Below are 20530 nucleotides of genomic sequence, written 5' to 3'. Positions count from 1 at the left end.
TACTCTAAAGAGGAAGAGTTGGCTGCCTGCCTCAGCCAAAATCTTGTCTTCCCCTTTCAGGGTTATCCCTCAGTTTATTTCATAGGGAATTTGTCCTGAGGACCAAGCACCAACCAAGGCTACCTCTTCCTACTATATTCCCAAACTACAGGGGAGTGGTGAACTGTGCACAAATCACAAAAAAATTACTCCTTAAGAACTGGTCTAAAAAGTTATTAGGTGTAAAAAGTCTTCATGAACACAAACAATATATCAATAATTAGTAAAATCTCAATTCAAATTATTCAGGTATAAATCCTCCCTGGTAGTTACAAGCTAAAAACTTTATTTCTGTAGATAGTTATGAACTGAATCTACAGCACTGCCTTTCATTACATGTGTGCTTCACAATGTTGTCACACAGATATTTAAAACCATACTTTAAAAAGGTTCTGGAGAATATCTCACCTGAGGAAATGGCTCTGCTGATGCGAGTAGCACATTTTCTGGCTTTAAATCACAGTGCACAATATTCTTAAAATGTAGATTCCTCAAAGCAACAAGTATCTGTTATTGAAGAAGAGAGAATTTTTTCTGTTCCTGGAAAAGTCACAGCTAAATCCTAATTGGACCCCCCTGAACAGTATAATAATTTGGAAAGTCCATTACAGTTCATAAAGATTTAACTCCAAGTGTTATTGTCTTCTTCAAAGTAACAACACCCACAATATCCTGATATGTGAAAAACACTACTATTTCCCATAGTCCTTAATTTTTCTCTAGTTTCAAAAAAAAAAAAAGTTTAAAATACCTGTGTGACCATGAATTTAGTTATTCGTTCTGGAAGTCGACTTTTCTCACTAGATAAAATCATTTCCAGCATATCTCCATGTAGCTTTTCCATCACTACAAAAACTCTTTCCGGGGTTTCGAACATACATTCCAGGTTTACAATCCCAGGATGGTGCAAATTCTGAAGAGTTGCAGAATATTATGTGACCAACTTGAGTAAAGTTTTACTATGCAAGTATCTAACAATGTACTGCAGTTAACTGTATGGAATAATGGCACAAAAGATAGCTCAGAAAAATAAAAGCAAACAAAAAGGATCATGGAGTTTGATTTTCAAAGTTCTGTACTGAAGAGAAGATGCACGGGAAGGGAAAGAACGTCTCCCCAGTTTGATTATATAACTGCCCTTGTCCATTACTGCTTTTCCTTTTTTGTCATCTTTTTAATCTTCTGATGGTACTCTAACTTTATGCTATCCACAAATAGGCACCAACTACCAAAGTTTTAGCCAATTACACAGCTTTGGTTCTTCAGGGCTGTTTGTAAAGGTCTTGGCTCAACAGGTGGCTTTGTCTTGAAGGTAGTCATTTAAGTCCTGATCTCATATTATATCTTGATTTGGTCTTCCCTCTTTCAGGTTCAGCATCTCTACCACCATCACCCCATTTTTCTTAAGCACTATTAGGCGCACAGGTTGGGGCTTCCCTGATAGCTCAGTTGGTAAAGAATCCACCTGCAATGTAGGAGAGCCCAGTTTGATTCCTGGATTAGGAAGATCTGCTGGAGAAGAGATAGGCTACCCACTCCAGTATTCTTAGGCTTCCCTTGTGGCTCAGCTCATAAAGAATTCATCTGCAATACAGGAGATCTGGGTTGGGAAGATCCGCTGGAGAAGGGAAAGGCTACCCACTCCAGTATTCTGGCCTGGAGAATTCCATGGACTGTGTAGTCCGTGGGGTCACAAAGAGTTGGACACGACTTAGTGACTTTCACTTTCAGGCTCACAGGTTGGAAAAATACAAAGCTGAATGTGATACTGTTTTGTTTTGTTTTGTTTTTTTTAAAGCAAACTATCTTACTGGTATTAAAAACAAAACTTCCTCAAAAGTGAATTTGAGAAACCAGCCATACTCAAAAACATTTAATGGTTCTTTATGGACATAAATCTAAATTTCTGGATGAATTTTAGTATCTTCAATAACCTGGTTTCATTTTTCTTATTCAAACTTAAATATGTTCTTAAATACTGGCCCAAGTGATTAAATGTTTTAATCCTCATTAACAGAAATAGTTTTTTCTTATGCTTTTTTTCTCACACTATGGATATCTAATTACACCAAGAGGGCAAACTTTTTTCCAGCCTGTGTGAAGTTGGGCTCCATGTCTAAAATGTGTTTTGAATCCACCATCATTCTCAGTTCCCACCGTAATGCCTTAATTTTCGCTCACACTACCTCTCCCCTGGACTACTGCAGCAGGTGCCCCTGCACTCTCCATGCAGCGGTACTTATCCCACAGTACTGAATTACATGTATACATATCTTACTCTCTAGTACAGTACTGACAGCAGAGACCGTGTCTTAGTCATTTTTAGCTTAACTTCTGAATCATGGTTGGTGTTTTAAAACTGTTTAGAAAATGCACAGCAAGCACAAAGTAAATATTATTTATAATCAGCTTAAAATAATTTAATGATGGTGTTCCAGGTGGCAAAATAAAAAGTGATACAATCTTATAGTAGATAAAGTGAAATACCCCAGTTGTGGGGCGTGATAATGGCAGTAAGCAGAAGAGTCAAAACGTCCTAACTCTGATCAATTTAGAGCTATAAGTGTGGCCAGCTGTCCCCTATACACCAAATTACCTCTCAAGTTTCTCACCCCCAACCCCTGCCATCCTTGAGAACATATGCATGAACACACCAAAACAGAAGTATGCTGTAACATAATTCTTATTAACAACGTCTTCTACTTATTTAATGTCCCATTTCCTCTGGAGTCTGTTTTGGTAAATTATAGTTTCATAGAGAATTAATCATCTTCTCCAGGCTTTCAAGTTTACCTAGTAGAGTTGCACAATATAGTATCTTAGTGAGTGAGAGTCGCTCAGTCGTGTCCAACTCTTTGTGACCCCATGGACTATACAGTCCACCGAATTCTCCAGGCCAGAATACTGGAGTGGGTAGCCATTCCCTTCTCCAGGGGATCTTCCCAACCCAGGGATCGAACCCAGGTCTCCTGCATTGCACGCGGTTCTTTACCAGCTGAGCCACCAAGATAGTATCTTAAGATTCCCTTAATTTTTTTCAGTATTTGTGATCATCCTCCCAAAATGTTTTTGTTTTCTTATATTTTGATTCACTTATTTTGTTGTTATCCCACCCACATAGCTAACCAGCTTTTGGATTTACTGTACTAAATTTATTAACTTCCAGTTTTATCTTTGTTAATTCTGTTTTCCTCAGGTTGACTGTTCCTCCTTTAACTTGAGTTGGACTCAATTCATTATTTTCATTCCTTCCTCATTAAGTATTTGACATTTCTATGAGTAGTAGTTTAAAAGCTCTGATAAACAGTATTTTCATAATTATTTTCTAAATACGTGGGTCATGATTTTACTCTCTGATTCAAGAATTAAGACTTTAAAAGTTTTTTTTCAGATGGTGGGAGATTTCTTTTCCCCAATTTTATAATTTATTTGCAGTTTTAGTACATTAAGATAAAAAACTGTTTTTTAGCTAATAAAGTATTTATTTATTTGTGGGTACAGAGTTCAATATAAACTGGTTATATCTACCTTATAATGTTTAGGCCTCTTCTGTTCTTACTTAGCTTTGTCTACTTCATCTGTCATGGACATCTGTGTATTTGTCTGTTCTTCCCTGTATGGTCACTGCTGCTGCTGCTGCTAAGTCGCTTCAGCCGTGTCCGACTCTGTGCGACCCTATAGACGGCAGCCCACCAGGCTCCGCCGTCCCTGGGATTCTCCAGGAAAGAACACTGGAGTGGGTTGCCATTTCCTTCTCCAGTGCGTGAAAGTGAAGTCGCTCAGTTGTGTCCAACTCTTAGCGACCCCATGGACTGGCAGCCCACCAGGCTCCTCTGTCCATGGGATTTTCCAGGCAAGAGTGCTGGAGTGGGGTGCCACTGCCTTCTCTAGTATGGTCACTAGTTTTCCTTTAAAGTTATTGACGTCATTTGGTTTAACGTGATTTGCACTCTTCCACTGAGTGCGCCCTTCTTAATTCACTTCATGTTTTTTCTTGAATTAAATCTTACTAGGCACTTTCTTCTATCTGAGAGAAACCCAGAGAGGCTGTCATGACTGTAGACCTCAGAAAGAGCCAGCAAAACCAGTTCTTGTTGTGATGCCTCTTTGTACATTTGCCCGGTCCATCTCCACTGTTTTTGGAAAAACTTCTACCTATTTTGTATATCTGAACTTTCTATCTATATTAGAGTATGCTTTTCTGTTTATCATTTTTCGTGTAGCTTCTGGGTGATTTCCAAGAAGAGAAGGGGAAAATACTGAATTTCCTATTTACATAGGGAGCCAGGAGAGCACTTCATCTTTTCTCCCACTACTCTACTACCCTCTTCAGGCAATAACAAAAGATTTTACATTACCACATTGTTATGAAATGAAAGGAACAAAATCCCCCATACTACAATTATTTAATTCTGTTCCCAGTCAGGCAATATCAATGAAAAGAACCAGAGTGATATAATAATAAAGTGTTTACATTGTATATTACCTGCAAATTCCTAAACTTAGTTTTATTAACATCTGCAGTTGGTAACATGGGAGATATAAGCTTCAGTATTTAGTTCAGAACTGTATTTGTGATCAAAGTTACAAGGAGAACTTATATCTGGAATCTAAAGTCTGACACAAATGAACATTTCTATGAAACAGACACAGACTCACAGAAATAAAGAACAGACTGGGGGGAAGGGGTGGGGGAAGGATGGATTAGGAGTTTGGGATCAGCAGATGCAAACCAGTACACACAGGATGGATAAGCATCAAGGTCCTACTGTACAGCACAGGAACTATACTCATTATCCTATGATAAACCATAACGGAGGAGAATATATATGTATGTGTGTGTGTGTGTGTGTGAGTTACTTTGTTGTATAGCAGAAATTAACACAACATTGTAAATCAACTACAATAAAACTTTAAAAAGTGACAAGGAGAAATCAAGTCTTATGAATAAATCCTTAATATTTATTTTTTGCATAAAAACTGGATATTGAGAAAGAGTCCAAAATTAGATATGAAAAAAGATCTCTAACAATATTTTCAAACCCTAATGCAGAGTCTGAATGCTACTATTCAGACTATTTTAAAGGTAGCTTCATAGGAGGAGGCAGCCTTGAAGTGACCACACAGGTAGCTTGTAGACCACCATCTTTTGATCATCTGGGAAAAAGTGAGGCAGGTGTTAGTAACAGTGACCAGTAATGTAATAAATGTAAACTTAATTACATGTTTACAACTTTCTTACCTTCTTCTCCAAAGTAGCACCAAGTTCAATAGGCTGGGTCTTCTTGAACTTCACCCACAAGCAAATAGGGCTCTGACAGCATTAACTATTACATTTTCTTAAATACCATGCAAAAGCTACACAATGAATCAATAAACATTTGCATATTATAAATTAAATGTATTCAGAAAAATAAAGCTAACTTTTAATCTTCTAGATGACTTCCAAAATAGATAAACATGTTACATGAGAATAAAAACTCATAGTAATTTATTTTATGGAATTTAACTCACTGCCAATATATCTTTAAAAGTATAGCTTGATGGATTAAACTGTTATAATGAAATCCGGTGGTAGAAGTATCAAAGTGTTTTTTATAGTTCATGGAGTGATGAGTTAAGAATGAAATTTGAGCTTTTTAAATTTAAGACTTTACTTATGAAAACGTGTTCCAAACAACCTACTACCATAATGTCAGTCCTTTTAACTCCTAGATTACTGTAACATAATTTTGCCCTTTTTTAAAAAAAGGGAGTTAATTCAGAAGCTCACTGGCCTCTCACTGAGCCAAAATGTTATAAGATGCGAAGAAAGAAAACAAAAACCAAATCTTGCTGGTTCAAAATGAAAACCAATACAAAGCAACTTTTTACCTGTAAAATAGCCACTTCATTACGGAGCTGACTTTCCTGTTTTGTGGGGAATCTCATCTTATCAATTACTTTAATAGCCACATCCCTTCCAGTCTTTCTGTGTTTTCCTATTTTTCAAAAAAGTTCAGGTAAGAAAGAAGATGCAAATTGATGTCACATACAATACAGAAGTTTCATTAGGAAGTCGTCCACAAACTGAAATTGATATGTATTTACTTTTGTATTTCTTTTAGGGGGCAGGCTCATTTTGTTCTTTCTCCATCACTCATCTATAATTACTATAATTTTCCCTTATAGTAACTGCCTCTAATAAAGGCTGTTTTGTTATTTGAAATAGCAGGGAATTTGAATGAACCTGTCTGCTGAAAAATAATCCACCTTATTAAATAAATGAAAGTTAACTATGTGACTTAGTCTTCAGAAATTCTGTCAAGATAGAAACACTGTACCATGGAATTCATTTTATTCTAGGTTCTTTGCAGAGTGATTTAACTATATATTAGGGTAAATCTTCAAGCAGAAAGACCAACTAGTTGTGGTAAGGAATGCAAATGGTTTAACATTACTTTTCTACCTTGCATCATAGCTTGTAAAGTAGCTTTACATACATTAATGGATACAGGCCAGGCTGTATAAGCCCCATTAAACTGATGAAGATACTGAGGCACAGTGAGGTTAAAAGGCTTCGGCAATGTAGGTCAGAGTGAGGTTAAGATTTCAGGTGTTAGACCTGATAAATCATGTGTGCCAACCGCAGACAAACGGGCAACTGTGTGGGAAAACCAGTGGGGCACATACGTCAGTAAATGAACTCTCAGAGTCCAACACAAACTTCAAGCCACACAAACATCTTTCTGTGTAAGCTACAAGAAACGACGAAAACTACTGTGAATTTTCTGATTCTCTGTTTCTTTTTAAAGTTTTCAATTTAAATTAAGAAATTAATACTAAGTTATAGTGAAAAGGACTTACCTAAAACTATGCAGATTAATCTCTGAGGAAGAAACCACTTGCAAAATTGTGAAAACATGCTAACAACTGGCAGATGATTTTTAGATTTCCTAATTTTATACATTATCTACAATATGCAAAAGGCTGCCACTGCTTACTTACCTCCATAGACGATACCAAACTGGCCTGAACCAAGTACCTCATCTGCAAAGATCTGGTAAACGGTACTGATGTCCTATTTGGGAAAGAGTAAGTGTTATTAGTTCCATGAAACCATGTCCATATCTCTGATTCTTTTCATTCAAATACTTACATACATTTCAGTTTTTAATGGTTGAGGGATTTCTTTTTCACAAAATACTTTATGAAATACTGACATTCTCTGTCCTAAAAAAGACCAACTTTACTATGACTCTTAATGTACAACTATAATGTATTCTGTAAGACCACCACTGGGGGAAAAATGATTTGAATTAAAAAATATATTTATTAAGTAGTGATCTATAAAAAGTAAATTAACATAAAAATTAAGAAGAAAGTTTTACCAACTTTACTATTAAAGAGATTTGCTATTTTTGACTTCAAAGAAAACTCAAAGTTTTGTATTTTTGAGATTTGTATTTTTGAGACTTATTTTGAAAGACTGATGAAATATGTGTAACTCATATCCACTCCTCAATCTTCTTCCTTCCCTTTCCTCTTTTTTTCCCATTAGTGGCTGCTGCTGTCAGAATATTCTTAGAAAGCATTCTCCAATCCTTTCCACAGATCCTCAGTCAAGGTCTCATTTGGGTATGTGCTACAGTCTCCAAGACGCCAGGGACTACACTTATTTTGTTCAGTGTTACATTCCCAGACAGTGCTTTCTCATGGTAGTCACTGGATTGAATAAACCAGGCCTCATTCCCTCATTAGTAAAGCAGATATAATAACATCTATCTTACTGGATTTTTAAGTGAATTAAATGAAGATATATAAAGTGTCAAGTCTAGTGCCTGGCATATAAAAATCAGTACTTCCACAAACCCCTCATTTCCACTTAAATTAGGTAATCTTAAATAAGCTGAATTCCCTGGGACTTGGTCTTTTCATCTGTAAAAATGAAATGAGAAAACTTCTTTCTCTCCCCAATACTCTGGTTCCTTTGCTACCTACCAACCCACTCCAATATTCTTGCCTGGAGAATCCCAGGGACAGAGAAGCCTGCTAGGCTGCTGTCCACAGGGTTGGACACGACTGAAGCGACTGCACATGCACACATGCTGCCTGGACAAGAGACACACAGATCAAACCTCCCTGAAACCCTCCATCCCCCACAACACTACTGGATATCCAGTTTCTATACAATCTTAGAAAACCCAACGTTTATGTGTTACTGAACAGTAACAGCTGGATGCCCCAAGTTGAAGAGTAAGAGAGATGTGAATCAAATAAATTTATATACAGCTTTTGGGCTTCTTTTTCTAGCCTTTTTTCTAACTAATCCAGGAGCTGGCAAACTAGGCTTGTGGGCCAAATCCAGCCTGCTGCCTCTTTCTGTATGGCTTCTGAACTAAAAACAGTTTACATTTTTAAATGGTTGAAAAAAAAATCACAATAATGTCATCTTGTAAAACATGAAATTATATGAAATTCAAATATAAGTGTTCACAAAAAAACTTATACTGGAAAACACTCAAGCTCATTCCTGTATGTACTGACTATGGCTTTCTCACAATGGCAGCAGAGTTGAGTTTATAACTGTATATAGTCTGCAAAGCCTAAAATATTTACTTCCATCCCCTTATAGAAAGTATGCTGACCCCTAATGTAAACCCCTACGTGTACCAGCTCAACTGAGTCCTCACTCTGCCTTAAAATCCTGCATTTTCTGCTTCTCTGTACTTTCATGAAATTTTCTCTCACTGCCATCCTCTGAGCACTCGTGTCAAAACTCTTTTTAAGTATATTTCAAGTTCTACTTCCTTTAGGAAGTTTTCCCTGCTCTGACCCAGCAAGTAGCCTCTCTCTTCTCTTTGAACTAGTCTATCACTCTGTAATATACTAATGTCACTTATGAAAAAGTTAACTTTATTTTTATAATTTAAAAGGAAACTGCCTCAGTTTCCTTCATAAAGCAGAACTCCTCCAGGAAGTTACCACCCACACAGTTCAGTCTAGTGTCTTCAGGCAAACTGCACAGTACTCTGGGTTATAAACTTATTTTCTTTCTTTTTTTTTTAAACTTATTTTCTAGTAAGACTTTCACATTTTATTTTCCTTAATTACCCAATCTTCATATTTCAGCTGTAATATTTACTTACCACATTCTCTTGGATCTGACAATTAGATACAGAGATACTGGTAGACAAATCTTCTGTAAAATGAATGATAATATGGGGAAAAAAACTTAGTATATAACTTAGTAATACTAATATTTACTGACATGTGAATGCTTACAGTACATTAAATTTTAAAAACTAGCTAACATACAGTTAATAGCATTACATTAAAACAAAATTTATCCCTAAACAATACTAATCCATCAACAGGAAACTGGTAAAATAGAATACACATCCATACAAAAGAATTCTATCTACACATTTAAGGATGCAGGGCTGTAAGTACTGAGTCAGAAAGCTATTTATATTATTAAGTTAAAAAGGTATGTTTCAGGGTAGTGGCATATGAAAAGCAAACAAAATATGATCACTTCTGGTGAGGGAGAGAGATGGGGTTGAGGAACAAAGATTTTTTTATATGCTTCTAGACTGTTTAAAAAATGTATAGAAAGTATGCATTATTGTCATAAAACATTAAAATTATATAAACATATAATTCTGAAATATATGATATTAAATAGTTCATAAAATCAAGTTGTAAAAAGATCATCTTTTACAACAAACATGACTTTTATGAAAATAAAAATATAACAAGACCGTACAAATAGAATAGACTTCCCTCTTCCCAAGCCACCCCCAAAAGAAATATACACCAAACTATTAATAATGGTTTTCTGAGGGGGGAGATATACAACTGGGAATAGGGGGACATGTCACATGCATATAGGGAAGAGATTCTCATTTTATATTACATATTTCTATAAAGTTTAAATGTCTATATTACTTTGGTAAGCAAAGGAAGTAACTGACAAGAAAATTAGAAATGAGAAAAGTAAAGCAAGAGACTAGTTCTCAAACATCTAGAATCTCAGTGATAAAGAAAAAGGTAAGAAATTTCTTTTATAATCCCAAATATAAAAACATAAAACTTCATTAAGAAGAAAATGTAAGCAACTATACATCAAAAAATAAGTAAATGACTGTGGAAACTCCATTTTAAAATATTGTCAATTTAAAAATATTAAGTCAACTTTAAATAACCCCAAAAATCAAATATTAATGCAAGAGACCAAAAAAGCACAGCATCAATAAAATGAATGAGCCTAAAACTCTGCTTTTCAGTAGTTCCAGTTTTCTAGTTTAAGTTAATATTTATTATGTTTCAAAGGCCTCCACTGTCTTAACTCCATCCAGTTTTCATTTCTATCGCTTCCCAGGAGAACTCTGCTCCAGACTGGTTGTTATAAGGACAGCAGCAACAGCAGCAGCTGCACAGTAAGAGTGCCACAACTAGGTCAGGAATGGTGCTAAGTGCATCATATGCAATTATTATATCATTCTCCTTTTAGATGAGAGAACTGAAGAAGCCAAGACCATGAAGCTAGCAAAGTGGCAGAACTGGGCTTTCATTCTCCCTTAGCCCTTTTGCAGTCTGTCCTTAGGGGCTTATAATCCTAGGAAGAGTCCATGGATGGGCTTGAGAAGGATCCTAAATCCAATTATATATAAAATTTGTGTTCTGTATCTGCATTATTTTCTGGGGTGAAAGGTCCAACTGAATATCAGACAGTTTTAAAATCCCCTCAAATTTAAGAAACATTGTGATTATCCATTTTATTCATCCTTTCAGAATCAATATTCAACACCAGACATTTTCATGGTCATTACCCTCATGCCTTTGATCACAGGTCCCCTTAATTCCACGCACACCCCTAGGTTGGCTCTGCCTATCCTAACTTATGTGAGATCCAAGGTCAAGGTCCAAATCAGGCTTCTCTATCATGAAGTCTCCACTTACCTTCCTATCTGTATCTGAGTCCTTGAGAAATGCACTGCTCCTTTTTGCACTCTACTGCTTTATGTACCTATTTCCCTGCCTATCTTTAAAAAAATCTCTGTATTTCTTTTGTATTCTAGCTCAGGGCCTAGCATAATGCCAAGATGAGGTATACTAAGCAGCATAGCTTAACTGAAATAAAAGGCATACAGAAACTGGTTGAGGGAATTCCCTGTCCATCCAGGGGTTAGGACTCGGTGCTTTCACTGCTGGGCTCAGTCCCTGGTCGGGGAACTAAGATCCCACAAGCTGTGCAGTGCAGCTAGAAAAGAAAAGAGGCTGACATCTCTTTCAATTTAAATGTATTTGCCTGATGAATGAAAGCTGTTTCACCATAAATGACGTAATGTCAATGGGGGGGTGGGTGCAGGGAAGTGATATTTTACTATGGCTTTGTGATTAAGTATTCACTTGAAACTTAAAACAAATTTAGGTTTTATTTTATAAATTTTGTTGGTGCAAAGCACATGTGTTTCAATATATTTTTTTAATGTTTCTGAATGTTTTAATTCAGTTAAAACGAATGCAGCATTTCTGACTTCATACATTTTATAAGTACTATGTGAACTGCAACGCTTTACAGACTGAAAATCCCACCATGAAGCACCATCCTAATACTTAACCCCTTCTGGTTCTCTTTCATTTAATGCTGACAACTCTATACAGCAGGTTCGTTACAGAAAAGGAAAGTACTTGCCAAGATCACATAACAGGTCAGCAGAGCCAAGATTTAAATGCAGGCAGACTTGACTCTGGAGCCTCGCTCTGGGGACTGCAAGCACATACTATGACCAACATAATTTTATAAAGCAATTGACTAACGGTATTGATTCTAAAAATGAGGCTTAAAATAAATACAGAAACACAACTACACCCACAAAACACTTAAGAACCAAATGGGGAAAAAGTCATCAAGAAGCTTATTGCTTACTGTGATCTTTCCCTTGGCCTGGAGAAGTACAGACACTGGCTTGAGGCGTCACAGGCATGAGAGCTTGGCGAATTGCTTTTTCCCAGCTCTGTGCTACATCAAGTCCCACTCCAGTGGCAGCAAGAACAGGATTGTGAGAGCTGTCCCCATTGTTCTCACCAACAAAGTATACCATAGTATCAGTGATGATTTCAAAACAGTGTGGGTTGCTGCCTTGGGAAATGCTTGTGAAATCTTGTGGTGAAGATATGCGGAGAATTTCTGAAAGTGGAATTTCCTGAAGTAAAGAACTAAGCGTTAGGAAACATGAATATGTGGGCTTTTTTCAAATACACTAAACAATCAAAGATATGCATTTCTAATGAATACCACTAAAGACAAACACAAGTATGTGAATGTGGCACATGGACACACAGTCAAGTCTTACGAGGGTATCTGCTCTGAACGATCTGCATGTCCATCAAGGACAAAGGCAGAGAGCATGGAGTATAATAACCAAGCTAGTAATTCAGGCCTGTAGCAGATCCTTAGAAAGAAAGGATTTAGAAGGGCGGTTGCTGCTATAGCCAACACCTGCCATATCCCAGCTGTCAGGAAGTCATCTCAACAACAACTCTACTGGCTGCTATCTGCAAGATATGGCCCCAAAGGAGAACGAGAAAGAAATAACAGCAGCAAAGGAGGATGTCAGAATAAGTGTAAGTGCTCTATTCTGATTCTGTCCATAACTTTAACAATCATTTATATTTAGTCTACTTCCTAAAGTAGAAAACTTCTTTAGAAAAACCCAACCAATTCAAAGCAATTCATTAGTCTCTATTTTCTTTCTTCCTGATACAATCACTATACTAACAATTTTATTTGGTGTCAACTGGTGACATGGCAAAATGTGGAGCAAGTTGAGCAAAGAGAATTATATAAAAAAGAGCCAAAAGAAGCATCTGGGAATTGGGGTCTAAGGTAAAATGGAAAATGGAAGAAATGCTGAATACCACAATGGCTTCTTCTGATCAGCAATAATCACAGGACTTCTCATAGTCTAATCTAAATCACAGTCTAGTTGTCTTTTCGTATGCAAGGGTCAAGTCCCTTATATAAAATGGCTAGACATCCACTGATACGGAGGACCACTTGGTACCCAGAAGGAAAACAGCAGCAACCTCATAGGCCAGAAAAAAAGAATCGCACAACAACAAAAAAAACTTCGGCAGCAAGGCTGTTGCAAGGGATGAGATGGAGGGGCAGAGGATACTTGCTTTTACAAGGATCTTAACAGTGACTTCTAGAAACTATATTAGGCAGAGCTGTAATCCAATATAACAACTAATAAATATTACTTGGATATATTTGGAAAACACACAGTATTTTAATGTACATATTTTTAAAAGATGTGAAATTTTTACCTTATAATACTTTGATCCAGATTCGTTTTGAAACAGTGTAAGACATTTGCTGTCCAGTCTCCAATAATGCCTTTTTCTCTACAAAGAGCACAAAACTGTAAGGTTCAAAAGTAATGATTCCTCCAAAGTGTCTGAACTCTCCATTCCCTCTCATCTCTTATCTATAAGTTTGTACTGGTATAAAATTCATGAGCTTCAAAATTTGAAAAATTAAAAAGATAGTGAAAAGTATACTTCCATCATCACCCCTATCTCACTCCCACCTTTACTCAAGGCAAACAATGTTACTACATTTTGGAGGTTTCTTTTCAGGAATCTCATGCATGCACACACAAATACTTAATTTATCCATGGACTAAATTTCTAAAGTATGCCTTACTGGATCAAAAGATAAATGCATATGTAATTTTTCTTGACAGTGTTCAGTTATTCCTCTATTTCTGGATCCAACTTACAGTCTCATCAGTAACATGAGGGTGTTATTTACTCAAACCTTCACTAATACAGCTTATTACTAACCCTTTTCATCCTGTGCTACACTGATAAATAAAAACTAGTATTTTCGTAACATTTTCTAAAATTTATTTAATTGAAAGGTAATTGCTTTACAGGATTTTGTTGCTTTCTGTCAAACCTCAACATGAATCAGCCACAGGTGTATATATATATATCTCCTCCCTTCTGAACCTCCCTCCCATCTACCTTCCTATCCCACCCATCCAGGTTGATAAAGAGCCCATTTGAGTTTGAGACATACAGCAAATTCCCATTGGCTATTTTACATATGGTAATGTAAATTTCCATGCTACTCTCTCCATACATCTCACCCTCTCCTCCTCTCTCCCCATGTCCATAAGTCTCTTTCCATGTCTGTTCTCCACTGCTGCCCTGCAAATAAATTCTTCAGTATCATTTTTCTACATTCTGTGTATGTGTTTAGTTCAGTTCAGTTGCTCAGTTGTGTCTGACTTTGTGATCCCATAGACTGCATCATGCCAGGCCTCCCTGTCCATCACCAACTCCCAGAGCCTAGTCAACTCATGTCCACCGCATTAGCGATGCCATCCACCATCTCATCTCCTGTCGTCCCCTTCTCCTCCGGCCTTCAATCTTTCCCAGCATCAGGGTCTTTTCCATTGAGTTGGTTCTTCACATTAGGTGGCCAAAGTATTGGAGTTTCAGCTTCAGCATCAGTCCCTCCAATGAATATTTAGGACTGATTTCCTTTAGGATGGACTGGTTGGATCACCCTGCAGTCCAAGGGCCTCTCAAGAGTCTTCAACACCACAGTTCAAAAGCATCAATTCTTCGGCGCTCAGTTTTGTTTATAGTCCAACTCTCTCATCCATACATGACTACTGGAAAAACCATCACTTTAACTAGATGGACCTTTGTTGGCAAAGTAATGTCTCTGCTTTTTAATATGCTGTCTAGTTTGGTCATAGCGTTTCTTCCAAGGAGCAAGCGTCTTTATTGTAAAGCTATAGTCACCATCTGCAGTGATTTTGGAGCCCCCCAAAATAAAAGTCTCGCACTCTTTCCATTGTTTCCCCATCTATTTGCCATGAAGTGATGGGACTGGACGCCATAATCTTCGTTTTCTGAATGTTGAGTTTTAAGCCTACTTTTTCACTCCTCTTTCACATTCATCAAGAGAATGTTCAGTTCTTCGCTTTCTGCCATGAGGGTGGTCTCATCTGCATATCTGAGATTATAGATATTCCTCCCAGCCATCATGATTCCAGCTTGTGCTTCATCCAGTCTGGCATTTCGCACGATGCACTCTGCATGTAAGTTAAATAAGCAGGGTGACAATACAGCCTTTCCCGATTTGGAACCAGACGCATTCCTTTCCCGATTTGCTACCAGTCTGTTGTTCCATGTCCAGTTCTAACTGTTGCTTCTTGACCTGCATACAGATTTCTCAGGAGGCAGGTCAGGTGGTCTAGTAACCCCATCTTTTGAAGAATTTTCCACAGTTTGTTGTGATCCACACAGTCAAAGGATTTGGCATAGTCAACAAAGCAGAAGTAGATGTTTTCCTGGAACTCTTGCTTTTTTGATGATCCAACAGATGTTGGCAATTTGATCTCTGGTTCCTCTGTCTTTTCTAAATCCACTTTGAATGTCTGGAAGTTCACGGTTCACGTACTATTAAAGCCTGGCTTGGAGAATTTTGAGCATTACTTTGTTAGCGTGTGAGATGAGTGCAATTGTATGGTAGTTTGAGCATTCTTTGGCATTGCCTTTCTTTGGGATTGGAATGAAAACTGACCTTTTCCAGTCCTGTGGCCACTGCTGAGTTTCCCAAATTTGCTGGCATATTGAGTGCAACACTTTGACAGCATCATCTTTCAGGATTTGAAATAGCTCAACTGGAATTCCATCACCTCCACTCAGATCAGATCAGATCAGTCGCTCAGTCGTGTCCGACTCTTTGCGACCCCATGAATCGCAGCACGCCAGGCCTCCCTGTCCATCACCAACTCCCAGAGTTCACTGAGACTCACGTCCATCGAGTCGGTGATGCCATCCAGCCATCTCATCCTCTGTCGTCCCCTTCTCCTCTTACCCCCAATCCCTCCCAGCATCAGAGTCTTTTCCAATGAGTCAACTCTTCGCATGAGGTGGCCAAAGTACTGGAGTTTCAGCTTCAGCATCATTCCCTCCAAAGAAATCCCAGGGCTGATCTCCTTCAAAATGGACTGGTTGGATCTCCTTGCAGTCCAAGGGACTCTTAAGAGTCTTCTCCAACACCACAGTTCAAAAGCATCAATTCTTTGGCACTCAGCCTTCTTCACAGTCCAACTCTCACATCCATACATGACCACAGGAAAAACCATAGCCTTGACTAGACGAACCTTTGTTGGCAAAGTAATGTCTCTGCTTTTGAATATGCTATCTAGGTTGGTCATAACTTTCCTTCCTAGGAGTAAGCGTCTTCTAATTTCATGGCTGCAGTCACCATCTGCAGTGATTTTGGAGCCCAGAAAAATAAAGTCTGACACTGTTTCCACTGTTCCCCCATCTATTTCCCATGAAGTGATGGGACCAGATGCCATGATCTTCGTTTTCTGAATGTTGAGCTTTAAGCCAATTTTTTCACTCTCCACTTTCACTTTCATCAAGAGGCTTTTGAGTTCCTCTTCACTTCACAGCGATGCTTCCTAAGGCCCACTTGACCTCACATTCCAGGATGTCTGGCTCTAGGTGAGTGATCACACCATCGTGGTTATCTGGGTCATGAAGATCTTTTCTGTATAGTTCTTTTTTTTTTTTTTTCCTGTATAGTTCTTCTGTGTATTCTTGCTGCCTCTTCTTATCCTCTGCTTCTATCAGGTGCATACCATTTGTGTCCTTTATTGTGCCCATCTTTGCATGAAATGTTCCCTTGGTATCTCTAATTTTCTTGAAGAGATCGCTAATCTTTTCCCATTCTATTGTTTTCCTCTATTTCTTTGCACTAATCACTGAGGAAGGCTTTCTTATCTCTCCTTGCTGTTCTTTGGAACTCTGCATTCAAATGGGTATATATTTCCCTTTCTCCTTTGCCTTTCACTTCTCTTCTTTTCTCAGCTATTTGTAAGGCTTCATCAAACAACCATTTGGCCTTTTTGCATTTCTTTTTCTTGGGGATGGTCTTGATCACTGCCTCTTGTACAAAGTCACGAATCTCCATCCATAGTTCTTCAGGCACTCTATCAGATCTAATCCCTTGGATCTAATTGTCACTTCTACTGTATAAGGGATTTGATTTAGGTCATACCTGAATGGTCTAGTGGTTTTTCCTACTTTCTTCAATTTAAGTCTGAATTTGGCAATAAGGAGTTCATGATCCGAGCCACAGTCAGCTCCCGGTCTTGTTTTTGCTGACTGTATAGAGCTTCTCCATCTTTGGCTGCAAAGAATATAATCAATCAATCTGATTTCAGTGTTGGACATCTGGTGATATCCATGTGTACAGTCTTCTCTTGTGTTGTTGGAAGAGGGCGTTTGCTACGACCAGTGTGTTTTCTTTGCAAACTCTGTTAGCCTTCGCCCTGCTTTGTTTTGTACTCCAAGGCCACATATGCCTGTTACTCCAGGTATCTCTTGACTTCCTACTTTTGCATTCCAGTCCCCTATAATGAAAATGACACCTTTTTTGGGTATTAGTTCTAGAAGGTCTTGTAGGTACTTCACAGAACTGTTCAGCTTCTTCAGCATTATTGGTCAGGGCATAGACTTGGATTACTGTGATAATGCATGGTGCCTTGGAAATGAACAGAGATTATTCTGTCATTTTTGAGATTGCATCCAAGTACTGCATTTTGGACTCTTGTTGACTATGATGGGTACTCCATTTCTTCTAAGGGATTCATCCCCACAGTAGCAGATATAATGGTCATCTGAATTAAATTCACCCATTCCAGTCCATTTTAGGTCACTGATTCCTAAAATGTCGATGTTCACCCTTGCCATCTCCTGTTTGACCACTTCCAATTTGCCTTGAGTCATGGACTTAACATTCCAGGTTCCTATGCAATATTGCTCTCTACAGCATCGGACTTTACTACCATCACCTGTCACATCCACAACTGGGTGTTTTTGCTCTAGCAGTACACCTGGGAAACCGAGTGGCCGGGACGAGGAGGTCATTAAGGCACACGGCCCACCTGGGACAGTGCAATCTCCAAGCAGTTGGTCACCTGAGCTGCTCAGACCTGGGAAGGTCACAAAATGCACACCCAACTCACAAAGACTGATCCAGAACTATGTCTGAGTGTCACCTGTGGAGGTACGGGTCAGCAGTGGCCTGCTGGAGGGGCTCTGGGGGCAGCAGACCTGGGTATGGCATAAGCCCTCTTGGAGGAGGTCACCATTAACCCCACCATAGAACCACCAGAACTTACACAGGAACTGAGGAAACAGATTCTTGGAGGGTACAAACAAAACCTTGTGTGCACCAGGTCCCAGGAGAAAGGAGCAGTGACCCCACAAGAAACTGACCCAGACATGTCCATGAGTACCCAGGAGTCTCTGGCAGAGGTGTGGGTCGGCGGTGGCCTGCTACAGGGTTGGGGGCACTGAGTGCAGCAGTGCGTGCATGGACCTTTTGAAGGAGGTCGCTATCATCTTCACTACCTCCACCACAGTTTGGCCTCAGGTTAAGCAACAGGGAGGGAACACAGCCCTGCCCATCAATAGAAAATTGGATTAAAGATTTATCTGAAAATGGCCTGGACCATCAGAACAAGACCCAGTTTCCCCCTCAGTCAGGCTCTCCCATCAGGAAGCTTCCATAAGCCTCTTATTCTTATCCATCATAGGGCAGACAGAATGAAAACCACAATCACAGAAAACGAACCAATCTCATCACATGGACCACAGCCTTGTCTAGCTCAAGGAAACTATGAGCCATGCCTCGTAGGGCCACCAACGACAGAGGGGTCATGGCAGAGAGTTCTGACAAAACGTGGTCCACTGGAGAAGGGAATGGCAAACCACTTCAGTATTCCTGCCTGAGAACCCCATGAACAGTATGAATAGGCAAAAAGGTATGACACTGAAAGATAAACTCCCCAAGTTGGTAGGTGCCCAATATGCTACTGGAGAAGAGTGGAGAAATATGCATTAGTATATGATATTCATCTTTCTCTTTCTGACTTACTTCACTCTGTGTAATAGGTTCTAGGTTCATCCACCTCATTAGAACTGACTCAAATGCATTCCTTTTTATGACTAATATTCCATTGTGTATATGTACCACAACTTCATCCATTAATCTGTTGATGGACATCTAGGTTGCTTCCATGTTCTAGCTATTGTAAATAGTGCTGCAATGAACAATGGGATACACGTGTCTTTTTCAACTTCAGGGTTTATTCAGGAGTGGGATTGCTGGGTCATATGGTAGTTTTATTCCTAGTTTTTTAAGGAATCTCCATACCGTCTTCCATAGTGGCTGTATCAATTTATATTCCCACCAACAGTGCAAGAGCGTTCCCTTTTCTTCACACCCTCTAAAGCATTTTTGTTTGTAGACTTTTTGATGATGGTCATTCTGAGCGGTGTGAGGTGATATCTCATGGTGGTTTTGATTTGCATTTCTCTAATAATGAGCGATGTTGAGCATCTTTTCATGTGTTTGTTAGCTATCTGTATATCTTCTTTGGAGAAATGTCTGTTTAGGTCTTTCCCCCACTTTTTGATTGGGTTGTTTGTTTTTCTGGTACTGAGTTGTATGAGCTGCTTGTATATTTTGGAAATTAATCCTTGTCAGTTGTTTCATTTGCTATTATTTTCTCCCGTTCTGAGGGATGTCTTTTCACCTTGCTTATAGTTACCTTTGCTGTGCAAAAGCTTTGAAGTTTAATCAGGTCCCACTTGTTTACTTTTATTTCCATTACTCTAGGGGGTGGGTCATAGAGGATCTTGATTTATGTCATCGAGTGTTCTGTCTATGTTTTCCTCTAAGAGTTTTATAGTTTCTGGTCTTACATTTAGGTCTTTAATCCATTTTGAGTTTATCTTTGTGTATGGTGTTTGGAAGTGTTCTAATTTCATTCTTTTACATGTAGCTGTCCAGTTTTCCCAGCACCATTTATCGAAGAGGCTGTCTTTGCCCCATTGTATATATTTGCCTCCTCTGTCAAAAATAAAGTACCCACAGGTGCATGGGTTTATTTCTGGGCTTTCTATCTTGTTCCATTGGTCTATATTTCTGTTTTTGTGCCAGTACCATATCATCTTGATGACTGCAGCTTTGTAGTATAATCTGAAGTCAGGAAGGTTGATTCCTCCAGCTCCATTCTTTCTCAAGACTGCTTTGGCTATTCAATTAGTATACTACTTGGCTAGTATTTTCGTAACATTTTAAACTGTATTTTTTTTTTTATTAAAAATGAGATCAAGATCTTATGTTTAAGAGTAATTTGCATTTCCTTGTCTGAGACCTGTCTGTTCAGATTCATTGCCTTTTTTTCTATTGTGTTCTGGGTTGAAAAAAAAACTTTTTCCAGTTTGTTGTTTGTCTTTGTTTCTGTTCTTTGCCATGCAGCATTTGTTTTTTAAACATGTGTCTATAAACAATTTTTTAAAATTAATACTTTACTTTTTGGGAACCATTTAAGGTTCATCGCAAATTAAGGGGAAGGGGCAGAAATTTCCCATATATACTTCCTGTCCCTAGGCA

At 38.4% G+C, this 20530-nt stretch overlaps 1 protein-coding gene across 8 annotated transcripts in view; it reads right to left on the bottom strand.

Moving 5' to 3' along the window:
• The window catches only part of PRKD3 (protein kinase D3), an 87093-nt gene that overhangs the window by 7776 nt on the left and 58787 nt on the right, over positions 1–20530 (bottom strand). For 5 of the 8 annotated variants that reach the window (XM_086327435.1, XM_086327436.1, XM_086327440.1 and 2 more), the window contains 7 exons: positions 13357–13434; positions 11954–12230; positions 9168–9220; positions 7027–7099; positions 5914–6020; positions 791–952; positions 448–546 (listed from right to left, as the gene is read on the bottom strand). In XM_086327435.1, the coding sequence (XP_086183561.1) occupies positions 448–546; positions 791–952; positions 5914–6020; positions 7027–7099; positions 9168–9220; positions 11954–12230; positions 13357–13434 (849 nt within the window). Of the gene's footprint in view, positions 1–447; positions 547–790; positions 953–4978; positions 5197–5281; positions 5398–5913; positions 6021–7026; positions 7100–9167; positions 9221–11953; positions 12231–13356; positions 13435–20530 lie in introns of those variants that run through there. The other 3 variants (XR_015137227.1, XR_015137228.1, XM_086327441.1) reach the window with 2 other exon arrangements.

The sequence above is a fragment of the Bos grunniens genome, chromosome 11 (genome assembly GCF_055505025.1).
Source record: "Bos grunniens cultivar Pamir isolate PY7600 chromosome 11, Bosgru_T2T1.0, whole genome shotgun sequence".
Taxonomy (NCBI): domain Eukaryota; kingdom Metazoa; phylum Chordata; class Mammalia; order Artiodactyla; family Bovidae; genus Bos; species Bos grunniens.
The sequence above is the reverse complement of the archived record's forward strand: the minus strand, read 5'-3'. Positions and strand labels throughout refer to the sequence as shown.